Source organism: Podarcis liolepis (assembly GCF_965112155.1).
Source record: "Podarcis liolepis genome assembly, chromosome: 1".
NCBI lineage: Eukaryota > Metazoa > Chordata > Lepidosauria > Squamata > Lacertidae > Podarcis > Podarcis liolepis.
This window is the reverse complement of record NC_139554.1, coordinates 113728214-113755640: the sequence shown is the minus strand read 5'-3', so window position 1 is coordinate 113755640 and position 27427 is coordinate 113728214. Positions and strand designations below refer to the sequence as shown.

The following is a 27427-nucleotide window of genomic DNA, read 5'->3' as shown; positions in this document are numbered from 1 at the left end:
GATCCAGCAGGCTCTCATGATGTTCTTATGGAATCATGTGGTGTCAAACTGAGGCATCAGTGGATGAAGAACCAACGTTGCCTTTGACGTTTCATGCCTTTGCGCCGTAGGGGGAGCTAAACCCCCATGAAGACACCTAATACCCTGATGTTGATGATGATGATAATCCTAATAATCAAACCCTTCATCTGATCCTCCCTCAGTGGGCCACCACTAGTGCAGTCAGTCACCGCCATCACCCCGGTGCAAGCAGGCAGGGGACCAGTGTGGGATGGAAACAGAGGAGGTATAAGAAAGCCCACCCCCCACCCCCTTAGATGATCTGATACATAGAAGAAACACTGTTCCCCTTGACCATGGTGTTTGGAGAAACCAGCAAAAGGAAAGGGAAGCCACGACTGCGAGATAAAAGCCTTACCACTAATGTGAGCCTCAAAGGTTGCGGCACTACCCTCCAGTGCCACAACGCTTTGTAACGGCTGCGTGAACGTCGGCGCTTTGGTTGACATCTTTAAAGGCACTCTGAAAAGAAAGGTGGAAATAAAAAGCGTATGTGAGACGTCGATCCTTCTGAAGTCCTGAGCATAGAGAGCACGACCAGCTGACATGAAACTCTTTGCCCTACACTTCCCTATGGAGTGATTTCCGCTGATGACATTCTTGACTGAGTCGCACCCTAATAGCAGCATTTTATAGAGGTTGATGCATTGTAATTATCCCGACTATCTACAGCTCTGATTAGCACAGTCAGTGACCTTGTTGCAAACGGCTTAAAGGGAGCTGCATACAGAATCATGGAGTTGCAAGGGACACTGGGGGTCATCTAGTCCAACCCCCTGCAATGCAGGAATCTCAGTTAAAGCATCCATGGCAGACAGCCATCCAACCTCTGCTTAAAAACCTCCAAGGAAGGACAGTCCATATTGCCAAATGGAAATAAGCACGCTGCTTAAGAGCCTCCTATCTCATGCTGCTATTGCTTTATTATCTGACATTTGCTGCACTCCTTAAGCCAGAGCTTCCCTAACTTTTCATGTCGGTGACCCCCTTTTCAGACATGCATCATTTTGCAACACAGGCTTTACTAGCAAACCGGAGGTTAAACTAACCCCTTTCCAGCTCCGGAATGAGCTCAGGGAGCGTTCACGCGACACACCTACACACTGCAGCCGACACACAAACGTGTTGTGATTCACCGTTTGGAAAGCTCTGCCTTAAGCCCTTCTCAAACCAGAAGTGAAAATGGAGGGGTGGAGGGTGGGAGGAAATGATTTTATTCAAAATCACAAAACTGCCCTAAAGTGCTAGTATCATTTCCCCATTCCACGTGCCTTTAAATGAGTGACCATTAAAGTATACTGGAAATCTTCAGTCTATGTGGAAATTTAGAAGTGTTTAAAAAGAACCTCCTTAGAATGCTTGATAGTTTCCTTTCATACAAAAGATGTACTCTGTGGGGAGAGGTGGGGGGAAGCAGAATAAAAATGTACTTGTAAAACATACAAGCAGCACAGTTGAATCTAGGTTAGAGAGTGAGGAGCCCTGTGAAATGTGAGCTAGGCTATAAGATAACTGACACTGATGGTTTGAACAACTGCAGGAAGGTGCAAAATCTGACCCCACCCCACCCCTAAAACATTTGTTGGTAAAACACAATGTCCTCATTTTCTGGCAAACCACATAAGAAAAGGATATAGCCATGTAATAATTCAACTCAGTATGCAGGACCTATAATATCCCTCTGTATTTACTTGCCTGCTGGATTTGTCATAAAAGAGGCAGGATCAGTATTCTGCTATCTTTAATAAATTCCCACAAAACTACAAACTGAGGTACCAGAGATTTTACTAGTGGCATATGGGAGGCCTATTTCTCTGAGCTATCTTAAAAACTCCTATGCCTGTAAGTTCAGACAGCAGAATTCCACTGAGATAATAATAGAAAGCTTCATAATAGCAATATGAACATGCTGCCTTTTTCTGCATATGGCCCCCTTTCTTCTTAAATAGTTAAAACTTCCAGATTTCTAACAAGTGAATTCCTTTACATGAATTGGTTGCAACGCTTGGTCTTAAATTGAGAATATTTAGATGACTTTACAACGTCATTTTCCAAGTTGGGTTCCTCACATTACCTGAAGCAGAAAGAACTGAGCTAAAAGGAAAGAAAGCAAAGACTACTTAAGGCGACTTAATTCCATAGCATAGATGTTTCAGTCCCCAATTTGGTTTTTTTCTCTACCTTAATGTAGTGGGGAAAATTGCTGTTTATCCAAACGGTAATCTTATATGACTTTTGTATCATTAGTATTTCGAAAGTATGCCTGTGAAATGTCACATTCCAAAAATAACCACCCCTGGGTTTGACTGACAGCAGGCAAGTGGTCCAGATCTGCAGTGTAACGGATACCCCAGCAGCTGATTCCCTTAAAAAGTCATCAGCGACTAGCCGATGCCATGTGCATTTTATCAGAGCTATTCTGGGAGCATCTCCGTTTATCTGCAAGTAATATAACCTTGAGCACTCCCTGGAAGCATTAAAAGTTAACCAGACATTTTAATAGGCATATATATATATATATATATATATATATATATGAGAAATAGCTTTTCACACTCAAGCACATTTAAAGACATATTAGCCAACTATTACAAAGACCTAAAAATTCATTTGCCAAGATATCTATACTTCTGCATTCTGGTTTAAAAGAATCATGTAGGACTTCATGCTTTTTCTCCCACCCCCCTTAATTCAAGCTACTAGACACTCCTAGGTACATGCATTTTGTACCAGGGCATAGAAAACACAGCTCAGTCAACCCAGGCATGCCACTCACCTGATTGCACAAGAGTGCCTAAATTGGGTGGGCTGCGCCCAAACGTAAGTTCCTTAAACAACGTCCTTATCCAGAGTATGATTTTAAACAATCCCAACATGAGAATGGTTGAGCCTCTAGCCGAAAAAAACAAAACTACACGGTTGAGAAGGTGTAGTTTTGCTTTTCCCTGCAATCCCTACACCCGAGGCGAGGCTGGGAATGCACGACTGCTCAGAAGTGCTAACATGGTTGTTTAGCTTTTTATACCCCAGATCTGCTGACAAGTCTGCCTCTGTCACCTCGGCGCCACTTCTGATTGGCTTCCCCAGCAAAAAGGGGTGTATGTCCGCTTAATGCAATGGGCCACCTGTTGGCCTGATTGACAATGCTAATTTTGGCACTAGAAAGAGAGGCCATGCTGAGGAACAAGCAACCAGGTTTTTTTTTCCAGAAAGGATAGTTGTGTGGGGGGGGGGGAACTGGGATTGTATCCGATGCTACTAATGAGTTCATGCCTTAGGTATCTTTTTTTTTAAAAAGTGGGAGAGTAAAGAAATGGGGTCAGGTGGGTGGGTGTGTTAATAGAGATGTTATTAGCTAATTGTGATAAAGAGTCGACTAAGTAATGGGCTCTTCCAGTCGCGAACAAAAAAAGGGCAAATTCAACTGTCCATCTCCAGGTCAAATAAGTAAGCTGGTTGCATACCAGGTGGACTTAAAATACCGGAATAATATATTATTTTGATTTCATAAAGGTAATAAAGCCTTTACATGTCAGAGCGATTAGCACTTCTGAAGAAAGTTCATAGAATCATAGAACTGAAGAGTTGGAAGGGACCCCAAGGGTCATCCAGTCCAACCCCCTGCAATGCAGGAATCTCTGGAAATTAAGGCATTGCTTCTAAAAAAAACACACACAAAAAAGGTAAAGGACCCCTGGACAGTTAAGTCTAGTCAAAGGCGACTATGGGGTGCGGCACTCATCTTGCTTTCAGGCCGAGGGAGCTGGCATTTGTCCACAGACAGCTTTCTGGGTCATGTCACCAGCATGACTGAACAGCTTCTGGCACAATGGAACACCGTGAGGGAAACCAGAGCGCATGGAAGCACCACTTACCTTCCCGCTGGAGCGGTACCTATTTATCTACCGTATTTTTCGCTCTATAACACGCACCCGACCGTAACACGCACGTAGTTTTTAGAGGAGGAAAATCCGTAGGCATGCCACCCGTAGGCATTCCCTCCATAACACGCACAGACATTTCCCCTTACTTTTTAGGAGGAAAAAAGTGAGTGTTATGGTGCAAAAAATACGGTACTTGCTCTGATCTGCTTTCGAACTGCTAGGTTGGAAGGAGCTGGGACAGAGCAACGAGAGCTCACCCCGTCGTGCAGATTCGAACTGCCGACCTTCCGATCGGCAAGCCCAAGAGTCTCAGTGGTTTAGACCACAGCACAACCTGTGTCCCACATTGCTTCTAGGATGACTTAAACGAAGCATGTTCCGATGCAAACAAAAGCATTTGTTTATTTCATATAAATTGGAAATAATCCTTGATCAGAGCCAGTGTGGTGTAGTGGTTAAGAGCGGTAGTCTCATAATCTGGGGAACCGGGTTCGTGTCTCCGCTCCTCCAGATGCAGCTGCTGGGTGACCTTGGGCTAGTCACACTTCTCTGAAGTCTCTTAGCCCCACTCACCTCACAGAGTGTTTGTTGTGGGGGAGGAAGGGAAAGGAGAATGTTAGCCGCTTTGAGACTCCTGAAGGGGAGTGAAAGGTGGGATATCAAATCCAACCTCCTCCTCCTCCTCCTCTTCTTCTTCTTCTTCTTCTTCTTCTTCTTCTTCTTCTTCTGATCAGAGGTCAGAGGTTGGACTTAGCAAAGAGGAATAAAAACTGTGCTGCAAACAGCAGAATGTTCAAGAGGGGTGGTGTTTTGCAGTCCACCTCGCCGCTTCGCAGAAAATGAAAGCAGAGATAAGACATTGACTGCAACCGTGGTGCCCTTCTGTTCATGGAAGGGCCTTGGATGCAGTGAGGCTTCCATGGGGGAGAGGAGGTGGGTTTTGGTACCAATCTTGCCTTCCCCATGGAACCTTCTGGATAAGGGCCGGCCCAATACATTTTGGCACCTGAGGCGAACCCCAAAATGGTGCTCCCCTCCCTGCAAGGGAAGAAGGGGTGAGTGAAGATCTACATCAGGAACACTAGGGGAAGAAAGATTGACATTGGGATCTGCTGCACCTGTGGATCTCGCCATCTGAGGCAGTCACCTCACTTGGCCTCATTGGTGGGCTGACCATGCTTTGGCCCACCAAAATCTGCTCATTGGTGTTCATTAATTTCAATGGGTATACCTTGAGTAAAATTTAGTTGAATACTACTTTAGGGACATTTTATTTGAAAAGTGGGGTTGTCTCCATCATGATTATGAGAGATAGGTCACCTTTACTCCCATTTGTTGGATGGGGAACTGAGGCTGAAAATAGTGGTTTACTCAAGGTTTCACGATGAACTGTGACAAAGGTTGGACACAGCCCAGCTCTCCAAGATGGATGGTGAACACAACTTGTCTAGGAAGTTTATGATGTTCTGGATGCAATGCTGGAAAATTAGCTTCATGATTAAAGTTTCATTATGTGGACAAAACACTAAATTATTGTCGAAGTGTTAATCCATATTACCAGGGGAAACAGCCATGTTATTAGGGTAGTAGTTAAAATCTGGAAAGTAACAATTTATAGCAAGCTCCCCCTTGAATGTCTTCTTAAAGACTGAACCATTTTTAGGGGAAATATTAATTCATTTATTTATGAAATGTATAGCCAGCTTTTCATCTAGGGATGGAAGAGAAATTCCACTCAGTTCACATTTAAAGGCACCCACTTTTCAGAACACTAGATGAACCAGAACACAGATACCTTTTTGAAATTTGCACTTTTCCAAATTTTGCAGTGGTGTTCTTTTGTAATGTAAACCAAAATGCATATACTCAGCTAAAGTGTGCATAAAGTTGCTTAGTGAACATAAAAAAATTAAGGAAAACTGCTTGACAAAAAAAAATGTTCTATTTATTAAATTTATATACTGTTCATCATGCAAGGGTCACAGTGTAGTTTGCAGTATAAATATGTATCTCAGTAGAAATTCACACAAAAATACCAAAGAATTTTAAAAATACAAACTGATATGGAAATGTGGAAAACTGAACTTAAGACTGGGAAAACGAGAGAACCGTTTTATTTTCGCCACATGTCTCAAAATGGCTTCTCAAATATTGCCATGCCCGGTTGTCACTGGAGGGAGGGGACAGTGTTCACTTGTGTGTTTCTCTTGTGGTGTTAGTCCTTACACTTTTGCAAAAATATAAAATAGTGCCCTATATAGTTATATATTTAGGATTAAAATTACCTGTACTCTCGCCCTTTTTGACAACCAGGGCTGGTTTGATCTATCGCCTCAACTCTACGGTGTCCGCGTAGGATCTTACTTTTTCCCAAGGCAACAGTAGCATTACAATAAGGGTTCAGTTCAGGCCACAGGGGACTTTTTGTCTTTTCCCCAAATTCTACAGACTTTCCCCTAGACCCTAGTTATGTACAACAGCTATTCCCTCGGCTAGTCAAGCAAAAAACAAAAACCAGAGCATCAAAACTGTGTCAGAACTTCTGTGGTTGTTTCTACTAAGGAGACGAAGTTTAAGCCTCCCGTGTGGTTGTGTGTCGACTTGTGTCAGCCGTAGGCAGCTGAAGCCAATCTTGCTAGGCCTTCAGCCCAGGCCCAATTTAAAATATGGCAGCTACTAAAATTAGTCGCTGACTAGAGCACCAGAGTATATGAAGTACTGATACCAACCACAATGACAAGGCACAAGTAATTCAAAAGCTCTTCTAAGGGTCAGCTTCACGCCCTATAACTATAGCCCTTTTCAGACATTCTTCTCTACTTGGTTTTAAATCTCCACACGGAAGGAATAGCAGAATATATGTGTGTGAGAAAGATGGAATTTAAAAACCTGTAGTCTAGTAAGCGGGTTGTTTTCTTTTTTTTGCATTCCCAGTGATTTACAAATAAATTACTTTCATCTATAATGAACAGTCATCATTAACCACATGGTTTATTACAGAATGGCTACAGTGTAACATATGATTTATTGTCAAACCATGAATTGTGGGTGTTGTCTGAATGAATATGCATTACGTCTAGAAACTGAAGTTTCATTTTTGTTTGCTGCTTTTTCAACAAATCGATACTTTTGAAAGATAAGCAGAGGGATGTGTTTTCCCAAGTGTTGTTTATATGCACATAGTCACATTCTGATGTGTTCACAAAATGTAAGAGGGGAAAAAATAAATGAACTTTACACTAACATTTTCAAGCAAAATATTTATTTCTTATGGACAAGTTACATTTGTTAAGTTTTAGTTCTTGCTATGCGGTTGGATATAATATAATCATAATGGGTTATGTAGACAGATTTCACTTCTGTGCTTTTGCTGTGAGGAGGAAATGTGTGATAAGCTAAAGAAAGCAAACAAGAACATAGTCCACAACTTTTGTGACAGATGAGCAAAACTCTTTACTCTGGGCTAAGACAGAAGAAGTCATAAACAAACCCAAAGGTGCAGGGCCTCTTCAATACCTCCCATCTCACACCTAAAAATCAGAGAGCTCAGTTGATGTGCTCTTTTGAGTGTCGATTTCCAATACCTCTAACCTCCTTAAAACTGAAAACATGGGATCATATATTGTAGCACATTTTCTTATTGGCGAAACGCACACAAAACTGAAAATTGCCAGGAGAAAAAAGTATACAGAATAGGTTTGAAGCTTTTTGAGTTAACGGAAGTTAGTCAGCGTGGTCATCCCCTGCCTTCCCCTTATTCTCATTTGTAGTTTCAGTAATAACTTTTAGGTAGGGAGGGAGCAACATGGCAGCCTGGAAGCTGCATTGAAGATGGTAGACTATTGCCACTGGCCTGCTCAACTCCTTCAAACTGATTATGCAACAGTATATGATTTATTTGTAACCATCTTTGTCCTTGCTTTATATTTTGTAACTTGTTTCGTACTTGTTTACTTTTACACTGAATTATTTTCTTTAAAATCATCTCTCTATATAATATATAACAAACATGGTCTTATCATATATTACCATGTGATAAGGGTAAAGGTAAAGGTAAAGGGACCCCTGACCATTAGGTCCAGTCGTGACCGACTCTGAGGTTGCATGCTCATCTCGCTCTATAGGCCGAGGGAGCCGGCGTTTGTCCGCAGACAGCTTCCGGGTCATGTGGCCAGCATGACTAAGCCGCTTCTGGCAAACCAGAGCAGCACACAGAAATGCCGTTTACCTTCCCGCCGGAGTGGTCCCTATTTATCTACTTGCATTTTGACGTGCTTTTGAACTGCTAGGTTGGCAGGAGCTCACCCCGTCGCAGGGATTTGAACCGCCAACCTTCTGATTGGCAAATCCTAAGCTCTGTGGTTTAACCCACAGCGCCACCCGCGTCCCTGTGATAAGGGTAACAGCCTTCAAATTGTGAAGCTTCAAATTGCGTACACCCGCATGACAAAGTCATCCCAGTGATATACAGCCACATTCAAGAAAGGATCTGATACTATTGTGTTGTGAATTTCACCACCCTGGCAGCCAGTAACAGGGGTGAGGAAACTCCCAACATAATGATGAGTGCATTATAAAGTAAAGGGGGGAGAACTCATTATAGAGGTGCCATTTTGTATGTGTGTCACTCACGTGTGTTTCATCCTGAGCATCATTGACATTTCTTTTAAAAAGCTCAATATAAAGAGCAGGATAGGGACTCCGTTGTCAGAGAGATGCTTTGAGTTAATTGCTCTGATGTGCCAGTCTGGCGTGTTTGGAATAATAGTGGGTAAGCCAGCTTTTATTTTGGTATAGCTTCCAAGTCTGGCTGCAATGCTAACTGTCCACTCAGAACAAAAGTAAAGCACTTTTTTCCCTCATTTGACTTTTTCCTATGAAAATTGGGTGGAGAAATAAAATTTATCTTTATACACCAGACTAGTTTCTACACACCCTCACACATCCCTCTCTATCCTCCGCCCAGGTAACTAAGAGGCAAGATCAGAGTTCAAGGACATATTCCGGCTAGGCAAAAACACTCCAGGAGAATGTGGAGCAAGACTGGGGGGGGGGGTGTTCCAAGGACCTGGAGGGCCACATTTGTCTTGTATTTTTATGCTCTGAACTGCTCTGAGATCTATGGATGAAGGGTGACATAGAAATTTAGTTAATAAAATAAACATTTGTTCCCAAGGCCTGAGGATCCCCACCCCTGTTGTAAGGGATACTGCTTGTGTACCTTTGGAGTGCAGACGGTTTCACTGGTGGTCTGAAAACACTGCTGTCCCAGGAAAACTACCTGGGTGGATGCAATTGGGCCAGCTCAATTTCCTCTCTGCTCTGAAACGGTCTTTAAAGTTGATGGATGAACACAGTAAGCCTGCAGCTTTAAACACATTTAACTTGTGTGCATTCAGCTTTACGCATATGACAAAAAAATTAAAAAGGGGAGCATGGTTCGGGTCGGGGGGGGGGCGGGAATGACTTTGCCAATCCTGCCAGCCATTGAACCCAATTGGTTTTGACCAAACACAATTTGGGCTTTGAGTTTGATCCCTGGAACTTAATCACTGCATAAGTTGTGGACTTACTGTAGACAATAATATATGATTATGTAGTGCAACTCCAACCTGAACCTTTTGGAAAGAGAAAGTAATAAATTTAAAAACTTTGAATATGCCCTCACTGGGCCCAAAGAAAGGTTCACAGGAGCTGATGATGATTAAAAGTATTTACGATCACGTAAAATAAAGCTTCTGGGTATACTGAACACAAGAGATGACCACGCAACCTGTGCCACCTGCTGTGTGATAATTCTAAAACCATTTTGGGAAACATTATGAAGAGCTTGCTGGGGAGGCCATTTCTGAATATCCTTGTGATTCTGAAACTAACATCTTGTACTGTATTTCTCCATTAATGTTTGTTGCTTGAATGACTCAGGCTACATCTTCCAACTCTTCTGCTTGCAGTCTTGATGGAACTTTGGGGTGGTGATTAAAGGACAGCTGTATGGTTTTTCTGTAGTCAAAAGAAGGAAGTCCAGTTTTCTAGTGCAACCAGGATAGCTGCAGATCACAACCAACCATTACCACCAGGGCTTAAGTTGTTTCCAGGCTCACTGGAGTTCAACCACTCTCTGAACAACAGGGCTGTGGTTCTGGAATGCACGAAGTCATATTTAAAAGTGCCACCACCGGGCAACTTCAGTCTGTCTCCACATTCTTGGATTAAAGAGGAGGTTTTTCAGGACACATGGCATAGTTCGCAGGCAGGTTTAAGCCCCGACACCACTATTTTTAGACACTAAGTGCTGATTATCACTTCCTCTATGTGGGGCATTCCAGCCATGCGCCATACAAAGAAAAAACTACGCCAAACTTTATCAGCTAGTATTATTGGTGCTTCATGAATGTTAGTAATCACCAAATAGCCACTTCTCCAAAGTGCTGTGAAAGTATGTGGTAAACCATTTCAAACTGCTGGTGGGAGAATCACATGACTAGATTTTCACAAATGCTAAGTTAGCTGGCTGCCTTAGTGAAAAGTTTTGAGTTGGTCAGAGGCAAAATCTGAAACAATGCTTGAAAACCCACATGTTCTTATTGACCAGAAACCCGATTCATTAAATGACACCAACACAATTCTCAGTGTTTCTCCCTGCTGCCAGAAGGGGTCAAAGGCTATATGTATCCTCGCTGCCCATTTTGATTTCTGAGATAACCTTAGCGTGCACACACACATTCAAAAAATTTGTTAGGAAATAATTGTTGGGATCTGAAGAGGGCTGAGGCACTTATGTGCAAGCCCATGAGGGAACGGCTGGTTTCCCTTTTCACCTACGGTACTTTGCTCCAGTACTTAAAAGGGACCCTCTGCCTTTAGGTGTAGCTTTTCAAGGGGACGTGTTAGTGTGCGTGGAATAGTTTGGGACAACTGGGGTGCGCACAGCACGCAAGACACTGCACACACCCCTTTGGCTCCTTTTTGTGTGGCATTTCCTTTGATTGTTCAAAATAGTACAGTGCTAAAAGGAGAGAGCGGTATGAAATCTCTGTAAATGAAATGCTCAAACAGCTGCCGCAGGACTTGACAAGGTAAGAAAACATAAATTGAAGTTACCTCACGGAACAGTTTTTAGTTTGCCTTTGACCTCTCAAGCAACGCGAATCCTGACCTTGCAATGCTTCAGGTGCATCAGCCTTCACTTTTCCTGATGAATAGCAGCTCTCCTGCTTTGATTTAGTCTCAGTTGCACTAGGAACATTTTTATTCTGCTCTGAAACAAAATGGGGATGTCAAGCCAGAGTTGGGAGCAAGGTCTTCATTTATTATACTAACGTGACCCAATAATGTGTGCCAAGTTACCTATTACTCTTACGAAAGCTGAGCAAGAGGCCTCCCCGACTTCATTAGTGGCAATGCAGAGATATTTCCCAGAGTCAGCAAGGACCGCGTTTCTTTTTAAAAGGTAATAGGTGTCCCCTAATTTCTCAATCTGCAAAACAATGAAATACAGATAGAGGGAGATTAGATGTGTGAAGCCAGACATGCAATGTTCTTCCCAAAGGAGCATTTACAAAACACTGTGACATACACTCGTTCCTCTGGCTGCCACCCTGATGCCATCTTTTGTCCAAATGACATTTGGCCTCGGTCTTCCAGATATTGTACAGTGCAGGTTTAAATCATCTCCTTCTTGAAGAGTAGCATGTCTAAATTTTTTAATGAAGCTTGGCTGCACTCCTTGTACTAGGAAAAGAAAAGAAGAGAAGGGGTATATTGCTTTTTTTTTAAAGGCAAAATGTTGCTGCTGAGATTGAAGTAAATGACTTCCCACAGCAAAGATTCCTTAATGGTTGAATTAGCTCCCTTTGGGTATTGCGATATACAGTAGTACCTCTGGTTGTGAACTTAATTCGTTCCGGAGGTCCATTCTTAACCTGAGGTACCACTTTAGCTAATGGGGCCTTTTGCTGCCACTACGCCACAATGGCGCCATTTCTGTTCTCATCCTGAGGTAAAGTTCTTAACCTGAGGTACTACTTCCGGGTTAATGGAGTCTGTAACCTGAAGTGTTTGTAACCTGAGGTGTTTGTAACCCGAGGTACCACTGTAGTGAGCATGAGAGAAAGTTTTCATACTGTGTACAGGATGTAAATTGTTGGAGGTAAGTAAGCATATTTGTGTGGTGGGTAGGAGGGGTGTTAATAACCAGCAGCACACTTGGTATAGCAACTGTGATCTGCCATGTGTTTGGGGATGTGCAAGAAAAATGAAAAATGAATGAAGTGGGGGCAGGCAGGGAGGAGAGAAATCCCTTCTGTGCTATTCCCCTGCTAACCAACTCCTGCATTTGATCTCTTAACATGTTTAGAAGACACACCAGGAAAATTCAGCCCCCTTTTTGCTGCCTTCCTGCAGTGCTGTGTCTACAGGCAGTGAGGCTATGGAGAAATAAAATGCCCTCTGCTTGATGATTTATGGCACGATTAAAAAAAAAAAATCTGTATCCTTTAGTTACCTAAGCTATGTATTCCTTCTGTATCATTTGGATCATTTGGGATGACAAATGGCCGAGTGCAAGGGGGCAGAGGCCTCAAAAGAGATCAGCGTCAAAGCTTTGCTAGTAGCTTGAAGCAGACTGGCAGAAACAGAATGTAGGGTTGAAAGAGGAAAGCTTCATGTGTTGTGCAACATAGAATGATGGCTGTCAATCACCCCTATGCAGGGTGCCAACTTGAATAAAACATTGTGGTGCGGCCCAGGGAAGCCCCACCTCGCATAATCGATCACATGACATGGTGCACACACGCCATTTGAATGGCAATGCCCATCACCTTTGCGGGGGCCCAGCCCCTCAAAATATTTTATTGTGGGGGCTAATTGGGTCCTATGCCACTATGTTTGTACGTGGCATGTAAAATTATTGTTTGAATGATATATTATTATTAGGCGGACATTATTAGGCAGAATATTTGCTGTATTGTTTTCAGTGTGCTGCTATAATAATAAAAATAAATTATTTATTATTTCTACCCCACCCATTTGGCTGGGTTGCCTGAGCCACTTTAGGCAGGTTCAAACACACATCAAACCATAATATAACATCAAATATTTTTTAAAAAATTCCCGATATAAGGTTGCCTTCTGGTGTCTTCTAAAAGTTGTGTAGTTCTTTATCCCCTTGACACCTGATGGGAGAGCATTCCACAGGGCGGGCGCCACTACTAAGAAGGCCCTCTGCCTGGTTCCCTGTAACCTCACTTCTCGCAGTGAGGGAACCGCCAGAAGGCCCTCAGAGCTGGACCTCAGTGTCCGGGCTGAACGATGGGGGTGGAGACGCTCCTTCAGGTATACAGTTTAAGCAATCCTATCCGGACAAGTAATTTTACAATATGATGATATATATCCGGATATCACTTACATACTGAAACATTCTTATGTCAATGTGTTTTTAAAGTTTTATTTTATTGGCATGTTTTACTGTACAGTTGAACCTTGGTTTTCAAACATAATACATTCCGAAAGACTGTTTGACTTCCAAGGCGCATTCGAAAACGGAAGCATTTACTTCTGGGTTTTCAACGTTCAGGTTCCGAAATGTTCGTCAACAGAGACATTCAAGAACTGAGGTTCCACTGTATATGGTTTGATGTTCACCACTTTGAGGATTTTGTTGATTAAGAGGCTTATAGTGTTTAAAAAATCATATTATGAGGACTCTGTACTTCCTAGTTGGGTGCGGGTACAGCTGGGAAATAGTTATCTGTCATTCGCTCATGCCACTTTAACACATATCTGGCTTTCAAAGCTGTCCGAAGAAAGAGCAACTCCGACTTGCTGGCAGTAATCCAGTAGGACTGACTGCAAAACAGGTGGCTGCTCACTATGGGGTCTAGTATGCCGAAGTTGTTTCAAACTGCACAAATCTGCCTACTTGCACTTGTTGATAATACAAATTCAGGCAGTGGATAGGATCCAAAGAACCAGATTCCTAGTTCTGTTGCACTTGAGAGTTTTCAGTCAGCCATGCTCTATACTACATGCCTAAGAGCTTTTAAAACGAAGAGAATTTCGAAAGTAGTTTGTGATATGCCACGATGATCAGTCGTTCAAAGTGGGAGGCTAAGTCACAAAATCCCATTGGCCACACACCAGTCCCCGAAAGCTTTTAAAGTAGCAATTTGCATTCCCCAAAATGTCTTTGCACTTGTTTACACACATGGACATTATACAGAGTAATCATCATGTGCCAGAAAACATAATGTGATAAGCATTCCGGGGGGGGGGGGGGCAAGAAAGAAAGGAGCCTGCTTTCATTTTTTTTAATTGAAATTGGCATAGCTTATTTAATTTATTAACTTGATTTGGTCTTTGAGGGACTCGCTGTTAGTGGTCCCCTGTGGCTCAGACGCATGGCTTGTATGAACCAGGGACCACCTTAATGCTGCCAAAACTATGTCACAAGAAGAAATCAGCATAGGGTTCAAAGGAGCCCCTCTTACGTCCCCCCTTTGGCAGTGCTTGACATGGAAGCTTGCTTCCTGTAAAGCTCTGCACCCACAAGTTCATAAAATCATAGAGATGTAGAGTTGGAAAGAGACCCTGAGGGTCATCATTCTAATCTAGCACCCTACAATGCAGGAATCTCAATCTCCACAGCAGATGGCCATTCAACCTTTACTTAGAAACCAAGAAAGGAGAGTCCACCACATTCCAAGGGAGTTGAACAGCTCTTACCTTCAGAAAGCTCTTCCTCATGTTAAGTTGGAATCTCATTTATTGTAGCTTGAAGCCACTGGTTCGAGTTCTACCCTCCGGAGCAAGAGAAAACAAGCTTGCTCCATCCTCCATGTGGCAGCCCTTTATATATTTGAAGATGTCTATAATATCTCCTCTCAGTCTCCTCTTTTCCAGGCTAAACACACCCAATTCCCTCAACTATTCCTCACACGATTCCAGAGATTTAGCTACATTAGTAAAAAAAATAGTGTTTTGAATGCGTTATAAACATACAACACCGGATGGCGCTGGGAGGTATTAAAAAATGATATGTGATTTTCCACAGCGGTTTTGTTGTTGTTGTTATGACGATTTAATTTCTGACTTATTTATAGCATCCCCACCCCTGGTGTGTAGATCCACCTGGTGTAGTCTGACCAAGGCAAAAAATAGGGGTACTGTGATTTCCCTTGATCAAGACACTATACTTCTGTTTATGCAGCCTAGAATAGCATTTGAATCTGGCTTCTCTAATTCCACCTAACTTCAAGTTTCCAAAGATTTACTGGACCGTATTTTCATCTAGATAGCCTGTTTAAGGTGTAAAATTAAAAAAAAATCATTTACCCTGGACTAAGTGGTAGCACACAAAGGGTTCTCCTGGCTAAGAAACAGGGCGACACGCTTAGAGCCATGTTAGGAAGTCAAGACAGCATCATAATTTGGAATATTATTTAAGAAAAACACAGAAGCTATGGTTTTTCTACTCCCCTCCCCGAAGCTTGGTAACACATCCATTTTAATAAAATAGATTTTGCTGGTTACAGAGGCTCGGCTGGGATATTATTTTTGCTTGGTAGTATGTAACTATGTAACTGAATACTGTAGCTATATAACTGCACTCCCTGGTTAAGCAGGGAATTACAGGGACTTTTTTAAAACTTACCAGCCTCATTGCCCTGAATCAAGCCTTATAATAAGTATATTTCAAACATGTATTACAGTGACATCTCTGCCCAGGCTGCAAGAACACAGCTCTTGGCTTTCGCTTTAAAAATTGCTGGCCACTCTTATTCTATTGCATAGTGTTTGTACAGGGTTTTTGCGTCAGTGTCTCGTGGGTAGGCCCTTTATTTATATAGTTATTTGCTTTTATTGGCATTGTGAGAGAGTGGAGAGTCCATAGCTTGGGTGGTTGCAGTATGGCCTGTTTGTATGTGTGCAGGGGGTTGCGGTGTGTGTGTGTTGTGTCAGATTAGCCACATGCAGCGCCAGATTTACGTATAAGCTAAACAAACTATAGTTTAGGGCTCCACTGTTTTGGGCCCCCCCCCCAAAAAAAAATAATTAAAGGAAAAAAATGGATGCACATTTCCAAAATATAAGATAAAAAACAAATAAAATAAAACCTACATGCAGCAACAGTGTTTTGTGTTGTGTAGACTCCTATGATGTAAGTCATGGGCCCCGCCTGCTAGCCTGCTCCCTAAAATATCACTGGTTTGCTCATTTCTATATTTAGGGTGCCTACATTCTGCATGGACTGGTTGCATGGCAACAAGTGCAAATGGCTTTAGATAACTATTAGGTCCATAAATTACCATATAGCATATATTCAACACACAAAAACTGCAACAATTTGTTGTTGACAAAGGACAGCTGGACATATAAAGGGCCCCATTACCTTCAGTAGCTTAGAGCCTCATTAAACCTAAATCTGGCCCTGGCCATATGAATTGAAAGTGGAGACGCTATAGGTATTTTTCCTTGTTTGTTTTTGTATCACAAAAAAATAAAAACTTTTTAAAAATTGCTGGCTGCAGAGACAGAAATCAGGCAGGTGATGCCTAGGCAGAACTGGGTGGATTGTAGGGCAAGGATGGTGAGCCTGTGGCTATTGTCCAAATTTCGCTGGACTACATTTCCCCTCATCCCCAACCATTGACTGTGGTAGAAGGGACTTATGGGAGTTGGAGTTCAGTAACGTTTGGAGGGCCACAGGTTCACCACACCTTCTGTAGAGATGTGACGGAAAGAGCCAAGGCAGATTATTATGTGCCGGGAGAGAACTCAAGCAAATTAGAGTTCAATGACTTTCTCAGCTTCCAATAAACCCCTTTCAGTTGTACAGAACTCTTTTTATGGAGCTCCTTCCCCAAAGAGGTTTGCCGGGCACCATCTTTGTTTGCTATTCCATGCCAGATGAAAATTCTATTTGTCCAGGGCATCCAAACGCTATAGATATTTTATGACAGAAAACCTCGTGAAGGTTTTGTTTGTACTGCTATTAATTTTTGTGATTATTTGCTTGGCTTTATTGCTTTGTTGCTTGTTTTAGTTTTTGTTGATTATAAGGGTTTTAATGTCGCCTGCTCTGGGATTCCTGCTGAGTGAGGTAAAAAGATCTAAAAGAAATAAACAAGCCTGATAGAACACAGTTTTACCACATTTGATTGGCAAGCCTGTAGATGACTGTCATAGTCCATGGGTTCATTAGGAAGAGATGCCCATGAGCATGAAAAAAAGAGAATATGTTGCATCCTGCCTGCTTGTTAATTGCTTTTATTTTCCACCACAACTCCTTTATCTTCAGAGTATCTGTTAGGCAGTGCCTCTACATCATCAAAATGTGTCCTTTATTTTATTGAATTGGAACAATTCCTGGGATACCAGAAAACATATACCGACTCGCCTTTGCACCTATCACAGCTCTGCTTCTTATACTCCTGGCCAGGTTCCTGGTTATTTATATTGCTTCATACCAGGAAATCCTGACGGCTAATTCTGTCCTGCAGGGGAGGAATAGGCACCATCTCCTTTCTGAGATGAGGAGGGATTTTAAAGAAGCCCGGTAAAGTGAAGCATCCCTGGAGGATTTCATAGGAAAAACAAGAATTTGTCTCATGCCAAACCACCAGGTCCACCTATCTCTCAGTACTGCATACCCTCTAATGAAAATTGGGACATCCTATTCCATACCTTCCAACATTTCTCTGATGAAAACAGGGACGTCCTAAGGAAAAAATGGGAGATTCTGGGATCAAATCTGAAACTGGAACGGCTTCTGTGAATCCAGGGCTGTCCCTGGAAAATAGGGACACTTGGAGGATCTGGATTGTTTACTTTGACTAGCAATGGCTCTCCAGAGTTTCAGGTGAGGATCTTTCCCAGTCCAACCTGGAAATGCAAGGGATTAAGCTTGGGGGTCTTGTACCCCACAAAACACCACTGTTGCCCAAAGCATTTCCCCACAGCAGAAACCTAGAATGCGCACCTACCATACCTCTGGAGCACATTCAAAGCATATTTCCCTCCCTCAAAGACTTCTGGGCCCTGTAGTTCCTTGAGGGTTGCTGGAAATTTTAACTTTGTGAGGAGTAAGCTACAGTGCCCAGAATTCTTTGAGAGAAAGCATGTAGGCAGCCCCAGTTGGGTTAATGTCTTAAACCAAGAGTGGGGGAACTTTTCAGCCTGAAGGCATAAGTCTCCACGAGCTCTGCAGGCCAAGCTTGACAGCTGAGTGCTGTCTATGGCAGATCCATTCCTTGATCTAGACCAGGATTCCAGAATGTTCTGGGCTAAGTAAGCCTTGACTAGTCCACCTCAGGGCCTACAGAGTATTGTTATGAGTTTTGGGGTACCAGGCTCCCCTAATTTCCTGGGTGCAGTAAGGGTTCGAATTTAATCAGGGCATATGTTAAAATATAAGCCCAGGGCAGTTTTCTGACAAAAAAATAGCCTGGGGTAATAGGCCATTAGGAGGACAAAATACAAGTGATGAGCCATTAGAACAGCCAAATAGAGGGGGCTTGGTGCCCGAGGGCAAACGGGAGGGGTCTCCCTCAGCTCTTTACTTTAAACTCTCCTTTTAAGAGTTGAATTAGCTGTGACATGATCTAAGGGGGAAAGGTGGCAGGCTGTTAAAGTCGCAAAGCTAGAGAGAGGGTCAGAGCAGAATATCTGGTGATTGTTTAGAATCCAAAGCTGTGACTATGGGAGAAGCAAGACCCTCTTGCTGTGTTAATCCTGTGAACCCCTCCACTGTAGTCTCGGGTTGCATATATGCGTAATTAAACCATGTATCCTAAAGACACTACAGTCTCTGCTGTGCCTCATTTCCGAAAGGAAGCGCAGAGCCTGGAACCCCTGGAATCTCTCACCGCTTGGGGTGGCATGCAACAGTATCCTGGGAGGGAGAAAACCAGTCTGTAGTAACTGTGGGCACAAACAAGGACTCTAAAATTAACCTCTGTGTCTAACAAGCATTGCCTCAGTCCGGGTTCTTATTTCTAAGACTCCCAGGCCTCTTGAGCAAAACAGGTGCACTCACTCCTCAGTCACCAGGCCTCTGAAGCGTGTTTCTGAATGACTTCAATTGAAACCACTTGGAAACACACTTCAGAGTAAAGGCCATGTCTTAGCCTACCTGTCATTATATTAGGGGTGGGTCAGGTGGGTGTGGTTTGGGGTTTCCAAATGGAATATTTTGCATTTTCAATGCCGTGGGTATTTAAGTGTCATACTGTCAAAATCTCATTAGTCCTATTTAACCTGCTCATATTAATAGGAGTCCTTTTTGTGCTGTTAGGGCCTGTTGTTTAGGCCCTGTTCACTAGGCTTGAAGGGAGGTGGTGTCAGGGGTGCCAATGTGAATAAAATATGGGGGGGCAGGTCAGCTCCACCATACATGATCAATCACGGTGCCTGCACACCATTTGAATGGCAATGCCCATCAACTTTGCCCCCACTGGCCCCCTTAAATATTTTATGGGGGGCTAGGACCCCTCGGCCTCTTGGAGTTGGCTCCTATGGTTGTGTGGTGTAGTCAGAATGTTGGGCTTGGATCCGAGAGACCAGGTTCAAATCCCTGCTTATAACTGAAGCTCACTGGATGACATTGGGCCAACCACAGTCTCTCAACCTAACCTACCTCGCAGGATGTTGTGAGGATAAAACTGGGAGGAAGACAACCATGTTTGCCAGCTTAAGCTCCTTGGAGGAAAGATGAGATCTAAACGGAATAGTACATATTTTATTTTTTATTTTACTGGACGTTCCCTTGGGTCGCCAATAATTTCAAACGGTAAAGCTTTTGCCAGCATAGAGATCCAGTGTTATGGTTTGGGGCTGGTTTCTTTCGCAATTTGTTTGTGGCCGTTTGTTCATGCATTTTAGAAAGAGCTTAAGTCACAATTATGAATGAAAGCAGAGTTGAGTTGTCACACTACCCTTCCAGACAGCATTTAACTTTAAGACATTTTGTGCCATGTAACTGCTGTGCGACAGGCAAAAGTTAAACAGGTGTCGCTTTCCTAGCCAAGCCATGAACGTACAAAGCGAAAGCAGCACCTGTCTGGCAGCTGCGAAAGACCTCTGAACTCTTGCTGGTGGAAAGGAGAGAGAAACGGGTGGACTCCAACTTCAACACTCTGTTTATAAAAGCTTGAGTACAAATATTGACTCTTTAACTTCACAAACTTTCTCAAAATAATTTAGACACACTATGCAAATAGCCTTAAGGAAAAGGAGCTCCCCACAGAAGGATGTTTGTCCCCATTACTTTGTAGGGGAAAGAGTTTCTGTTATGTACCAGAAAAGGAGTCTCCAATCAATGAAGCATCTAATAATAGATCTGCATAGCCATATGCAGGCCTGCAACAGCATTGGCAGAAAGATGGATGGAAGCACATTTTATGACTGCAAGACAAAGGAAGGGAGAGTAACATTGCCACAAGTAAACTCCAATTCCGCTTCTATGAAACACCTCCTCCTCTCTCTCTTCACATAGCCAAGAAATAACTGAAGGAGTGAGAACTTTTTGCTCTTTGCACTTAGAGCCAGTTCACATATGAATGCACATTGCTTGCACCAGATGTGTGAACTGACTCCACTGAAAAGGATTGCATTTCAGGAGAGGCATGATATGAAATACATGTGTTGTGTTAGAACTGTGATGGGTCACTCACATGCGCTCGTCTTCAACTGCTGATGCAGCTATCGTCAACGTATGTGTGAAGCAGCTGTGTTATCTGAGACAGCATGTGAAACTATTGCCAGCGATTTCTGGAACACAACTTTTCCCCTACTTTGTTACCACCTGTGCAGTATTCTGAAAGGAGCTACAAGGAGAATTTTGTTGCAGTGTGATTCATGTATAATGGTGGATGTAAAGGAAGATCCATTGACCTTGAAATGTGAAGTGGCAGTTATGGCCTCCTCCCAACCACCAATCAACCAATCGTGGGTGAGCCCAGAGACAGAGCTTCAGGCGGCGGAACTGACGGGGACTCCATCAGGAGTCTTCACTCAGGCCCATTCCCTCAAGATATATTCAGGTCCGCCTCCAAATTCTGTTGCCAGTCAAGAGTTTTATCTCCCACCCTTGTTAGCGTGGTTTGCTGTATGACCTTGCTATGGAAGTTTCAGCCGCCGTATTCAGGGCCAGGGAGGAATTTCTCCTGCAAATAGATTGGGCCTGCCTACCTCATAGCAATCATCACAACTTTTGTTGACTAAGGCATTGGATAGGATCCTGAGTCAACAGCGGAGGAGAGGGTTATAAAAGTCTCTGCCTTCCCTCTCCAAGGAAATGGGGTATCCCTTTAAAGGAATCCTGGGGGAGGTGCTTCTGTTTGTAGACCCAGACAGGGGCTGAGGACCACAACATTCAACAAATTGGTGGTCCCGAGGAGTTGCTTCTATTTGATGCATGTTATAGGGCAACCCTATCCCAGGAACCGACCCCCAATCAGGAGACTGGATGATTCAGGATACCCAGGGCCTAAGCCTAAGCCTACTTACATCTGTAATCAATAAAAGTTGTGGCGTGTTTTGATCCAAGAACATTGTACTGTGGTAATTCTGCTTATGCATCCCTGCTGCCTTGGCTTCTTGGAGGCAGCCTTACTGCGCCTGTGCCCACAAGTGTAGCACATCATCTGCCCAATATATTCTGTTCATAGAACGATGATAAGTTGTCGTCTTGGATCAACTGGCCTCCCTCCCCTGCTTTCTTTGCCTCAAGGACAGGGCTGCCTAGAAGACTAATCTCCTTTCAGTTTTACATGTCTCTAATAAATCTGCAGCCAGTTGGCTAAAACTCCTCTTCCCTCCATCTTCATACCCCCTCCCTCCCTGCCATTTGTAACAGATATTCTTTCCACAGCACACTGTGCACTTGAAGATTTATTTTCATATTGTAATTTTCTTTTAAGAGATTGGATTTCTTTAAAAAAAATTAATTTCCCTCAAAGCAGTCATTATAAGAAAGAAGTTATTCTCCAAGAAAAAAAGTTACACTAATATTTATCAACCATTTTTAAACCACATAGATACCATATATGTATGTCTCCTCTTCTAGGAAATGGAAGGAATTAACGATGATCAACTTGTCATTTGAATTTGGTGAAAATGTACAGGTGAGATCTCCCTTTAAATAGCATCATTTCCCCCCTTACCTTTGTCAAAACTGGCAATATATTATTCTATGAATCAAAGATATTACATCCTTCAAGGCAAGAAATTCTAATAATACAATGTTGCTCTGGCTCCCACATTTAAAAATAAAAGAAATGCAATTCCCTAGCAAATTCCTTCTAAGACTCTTAGCTTGCTTTAAAAAGTATTACTCCTTCCTTATTACTTTAGCAAGGGCGTACTCATTAACATTTTATTTGCTTTATATTTTATCATGTTTTAAACTACACGTCAACCACAAACATTTCTCCTCCTTTTAAACATCGTTCTGAATTTCTTGTTCTATTTGAAAACATTCACGAGTGAATTAAAATGATAAATGCATCAACTATTTTCGTATCTTCTCGCTTTGGCAAGTTGACACACAATCTGAAATTGGCAAAACCTAGCATTGTGCATTGTCTTAAGTGTCTGAGCTGCAAGTCAGAAAATCCCCTTTTCAAAAGCTTCTACATGGGCCTTCAGCAAACCACTTCCAGGCTCACCCAGCACCGCTTGCAACATGGGGATAACAATACAACAATACCATCCTACCTTGCAGAGCTCTTGCACAGATTGAGGCAATAGGAGTAAAGCCCTTTGAATTATGCTACAAATATTCTAAGTGTATGAAACCTTGGTGCATTTTCATTAAAGCATTCACAGTATGATTATTTTTAAAAAAACAACAACCAGGAGATAAATTGAAGTGGATGCCTGCAATCCAATCGTAACCCATAAATAATACATTTCTTTTTTATTGCTTGTGTTAGGTCTAAAGCACAAAAAAACCTACTAGGTGTCTTTACAAATCTCTTTCCCACCCCCAAGTAACATTGATATAGTAATGAATGAATAACGACAACCAGTGTAGCTGTGATATTAATATCAGAAGAACTATATTCAGAGTGACTCATAACCAAAGGGGGTGAAAGTGATGTGAGGTGCAGCAAAAGGTGGCCATTTGCTGTCGTCTCCAAGTGTGAAAGTTAAAGTCCCGTGGTGCTGGTGTGCTGCTGTGCTAAGTGAACAGCCAGTACGCAAGTGAAACAACCAAGTAGAGGGCACAGATGATTATCCAGTCTATTCTTTTTATAGGTGGCTTGTTACCTTGCACATGGAGAATGGCACTTGAGGAGACCGTGCCACTAGAATTTTTAGCCCGGACCACATAGAGGCCAGCGTCTGTGTCACACACCTTCTCAATGAACAAAGCATACTTTGTGTCCTTGTGTGAGATTTTTAAGTGCTCATCTCCAGTCACTTTCTGGCCCTTCTTGTACCTGAAGCAGAGAGTCAGTTTTCAAGTCAGGTTAACATGAATGTTTGTCGAAGCAAAACAATCTGTCGCGTCAAACAAGCTCTTACAGACCTAGGACAGGAAGTTGGCGGTAAGGGGCAAATCGCTAACATTAGTTCCCTGCCTCCTGGTGTCTTTTATTAAAAAGAGAGGATTGGGTTTGCAACTATTTAGTCCAAGTTCTTGTGGTTAAAAAAAAGGGGGGAAGGTTTAATTAGCAGGAAAGAGGTTAAATAAAGCCTGGGATCTTGAAGTATGTGTTCTTAAAGGGGAGCTTCTTGTGACATTTTGTTTGGCTCCATAAAGGCAAGGCAAGAGCCCCTGTTCCATTTATATTTGGGAGCATTTATTTGACCCAAAGGAAACTGTCCTGCTGAACTGACTGGGGTTATTCTGTAAGTGAGAGAAACACCAGAACAGGGGATTATTATTATTTTGTTTTGCTTTTCATTGGGGAACATGCCCCAAAATAAAGTTTGGCAATGTTCTGTGTCTATTTTGTGTTTCTAGAAAACTGTTACTGTCCCAGTGTCATGGCTAGGTATGTGCCTCATTCCACGGCTAATACCATCCTGTGACTTTGAGTGGGGAAATAGGCTATGAGAGGGAGAACTGTCACTGCAAAAACACCCAAGAATGGGTGGACATTGATACGTTAAGAAGTAGCTATGTCAAGAATTGTAGGAGGCAATTTATGTAGTCCCAGCAAAATCTATGAATTTCCTATCCCCTGGCTGACCTCTTATTTACCAAGAGCAGCCTATCATTTAAAGTTGACTTGATGGAGGGGGGCACCGACTGCCCCATCTTTTCCACCACACATTTTTGGGAACCACTCAATACGAAATGAATAAATGGCACTGCAGATCAGCTACCGTAATTACTTCTGCCCCCATTGCCTTCCAACATCTGCTCTTTTGTTTACAGGTTACCTTAGGTCGATTAGTGTTGTGTATATATAGCAGGCATAGGCAAACTCGGCCCTCCAGATGTTTTGGGACTACAACTCCCATCATCCCTAGCTAACAGGCCAGTGGTCAAGGATGATGGAAGTCGTAGTCTTCTGGGTTAGCGGAGTCTGTAACCTGAAGCATCTGTTAGCTGAGGTATCACTGTATTCCTTTCTTCTTTTTTGGCAAAAAGCATATTTTGTTGCCATCAATATTAGAGCATCATAACATCCGTGCTTAGTTCCTATTGTGAAAATTCCCTCCTGGACTTATTTTTAATCATGCTTCTGTTGTAAAAAATTATTTTGTTCAAAAGCTGAACAAGCTGCAGTAACATTTTTTGTATTAAATAAAATGGTCTAAGTATTAAGGTCTGCTGAAAGCTGGCAGCAGGTTTCCCAAAGGAAAGAAGATTAGGGTATTTTAAAAGCAAAAATAATTTAAGAATTGGTTAGTGACAACACAGGGATAGTTTTTAGCTGTTCCATTTGCTTCTCAACTGCATTCTGATAATAATTCTGTTCAACATGGGTTAGTTTCTGGTTTCAAAGATGTTATATGCACACACAATAAAAATGTTGTCCCTCTATAATTCTGCTTTCTTTCTATGTGGAGTGCAGGCAGACTAAAGTAGCTGCAAGAGCATACACTGCCATAAAAGAGGCAGGGAATAAAGGATAGAGGAAAGGAAATAAGTGACAATGTGAGATGATCTTAGAATCAATCTACATTTTACTTAGCTAACTAAATGTGGATTTGCAGCAAAATATATGTGGGAAAATGTCTTACTAAGATTCAGCTTGTCCTATCTTACTATGAACCCAAGAAGCTCCATTTAAAGATGAAAACAAGTAGAAATTCCTCTTCTGCACACTCTCTTCCCTCTCTGATTTCATTACCATGAGTATTTTATCACCTTTTATACTGGATTTGCCCCCCAAAAACTTGTCATCAGCTCTGTATCATTCCAGAGCAAGAATCAGCAAAATAAAAGCTGTTGGCCCATACCCCGTTTTCCAAGGCCCTCCTGCTGGAAACGCATTTTCTTTCTAAGTTGGCCTGTGGAAGAATTGCCACAGAGCTGCAGTGTGGTCATGGGTTGTGATGTCTGGGACAAACGCGTTGTTGGCTGGATACAGCCGAAGGACCTTGGAGTTGCTCGACTCATAGCTTTGGCATGGCTGCATTGGAATATCTTGAGCAAGACAGTGGCCTCAGTCCAGAAGATTGAGTGACCACCTCTGAACTTTCACTGGGCTTTGGGGCTGTCCCTCTTACTTTCTTTTAGGAATGTAGCAACTTGAACTTGAAACTCAGGGTGTCTGGAGTACTTGTTGTTGAAAACGGGAGAATTTTTTTAAAAAGCAAAAATCCTCAAGATCGATCACTGCATACTGTGTTGGGGTTCTTTGGCAGGGAGACTATCAGCCCCAGTTTCTCATCTGGCAAAGTGGCAGTGCCCAGTGTTTCCTAGCAGGTTGTGGTGACAAAGTCTTCTTGGGCATGCATAAATAGTAATGTGGTGCAGCGAACCCAGGACAAGGTAAATAATACCCCAATTTTTCCTCTGCTTTCTGGGTAATATGGACATTGGTCTGTCAATGTAGAGCAATCCACTCATACTCATAAGCTCTTTGAAAAGGAATTTTAATGCACTTTTAGCAACTGGAATGTTTTGTTGGGAAATTGAGATGTTTATCATTTATCTTAATTTTTTTAAAATATTTCGGGTGGGGCATGCTTTAATCACTTTGACATTTGAGAGTTATGGTGGCATCAAGGCCTAACATTGCATGCATATTGTGACTTTTGAATTGGGCTTTGGCTGGAAATGGAATCATGTGGCGCGATCCAAACAAGTAGCTCTGGTTTTCTAATTGGCGCTCGGTTATATGTGACTCTGTGGGGATTTCTCTATTTATATTTAGGTTTTCTCATTGTAAGCTACCCACCAGGTCAGCGTTGGCTCTGGGAATCCTGTTACTTCTACTTCCAAAGTCACCGGAGAACCTTCCATGACAGTTACATTAGACAGAAGCTTGGAGAAGTTAGGCGCCTGTCCACAAAGGCTGACCATGCTGTTCTTTTCAGATATACTTTTAATCTCTTCTCGGGTGACCATCTGCCTCTGGCAGCTTCTGGTGGTGTCTGATTGAAACAGGAGATCTGAGAATGCATTGGGTGAAGCATGCAGCCTATCTTGGCTTTTAGTGAAGTTATTTCCATCATGCAATTGTCCCTGTGCTTCTGTCATGCTTCTGTGGACCTCGTGGCGTTGCAAACGGGTCTCGCACACTTCACTCGTCATGCAATAGGCAGGCTCTGCCTTGAGCATGCATGTGAGGGGCATTTCTGGCGGACTGTGAGCAAAAGGGGACTCTGCTTTGTGTTTTGAGTGGTAGCTTAGGGTAGAGGAAGAAAATCTCCCTGGCTGATCTGACATGTGTTCCTTTCTGTGACCAGGCGTGTCAGCATAAGCAACGGAGGTTAAAGGATCGCATTCATCTGTCATTCTTTTGCCGCCAGCATTTATCTGCATTTGCACGCTATAGGAGCTGACATGCAGGCTATGTGAGCTACAGCAAGGTGGCTCTTCAAGCTCTGTTTCAGAATGCAGAAGGTTGGACTCTGGTGTCTCAGAAAGCGGTGGCAGAGAGATATCATCAGGAGATATACACTCATATTCATCTCCAGAGGGCACTTCTTCTGCCAGCAGCTCGGCCTGAAAGCTATCCTCTTTGGCAGAAGACAAGAGGAGATCTGTGTCTCGTGAAACAGAATCCTCACCAGCTGAGCAGACAACTGAAATATCAGCCAATATCATCTCTTCCTAAGAAAAGAGAGAGAAAAGGAGGGAGGGAGAAAGAGAGCGACTGAACAAAGATAATTGAATTATTATTGTTTGTTGTTTCCCTGTTATGTACTGAGTTGAATAGGATTTTCATTCCCCTTCAAATATTTCTACGACATGTTTTATTCTACAGGGGAATTTAATTTCTGAAAACACAATAAATGAGCTATGTGACTGGTAGAATGTAAAAAGTATTCGTTTACAATTTAGTTACAGTATG

General features: G+C 42.6%; 2 protein-coding genes across 8 annotated transcripts in view; both read right to left on the bottom strand.

Annotated features, from left to right (window-relative positions):
- Window positions 1–3132, bottom strand: part of LOC310691422 (titin-like) — a 284446-nt gene extending 281314 nt beyond the window's left edge. The window contains exons 1-2 of the mRNA XM_083471213.1: window positions 2837–3132; window positions 419–522 (exon numbers count right to left, since the gene is read on the bottom strand). Of these exons, the coding sequence (XP_083327339.1) occupies window positions 419–509 (91 nt within the window). The 5' untranslated portion in view covers window positions 510–522; window positions 2837–3132. The remainder of the gene's footprint in view (window positions 1–418; window positions 523–2836) is intronic.
- Window positions 3133–7189: 4057 nt separating this feature from the next.
- Window positions 7190–27427, bottom strand: part of CCDC141 (coiled-coil domain containing 141) — a 102736-nt gene continuing 82498 nt past the window's right edge. For 2 of the 7 annotated variants that reach the window (XM_083495810.1, XM_083495811.1), the window contains 6 exons: window positions 26309–27186; window positions 23217–23389; window positions 11524–11678; window positions 11295–11424; window positions 11049–11205; window positions 7190–9947 (listed from right to left, as the gene is read on the bottom strand). In XM_083495810.1, coding sequence (XP_083351936.1) covers window positions 9866–9947; window positions 11049–11205; window positions 11295–11424; window positions 11524–11678; window positions 23217–23389; window positions 26309–27186 — 1575 coding nt within the window. In that variant the 3' untranslated portion in view covers window positions 7190–9865. Of the gene's footprint in view, window positions 9948–11048; window positions 11206–11294; window positions 11425–11523; window positions 11679–21823; window positions 23390–26308; window positions 27187–27427 lie in introns of those variants that run through there. The other 5 variants (XM_083495815.1, XM_083495816.1, XM_083495813.1 and 2 more) reach the window with 3 other exon arrangements.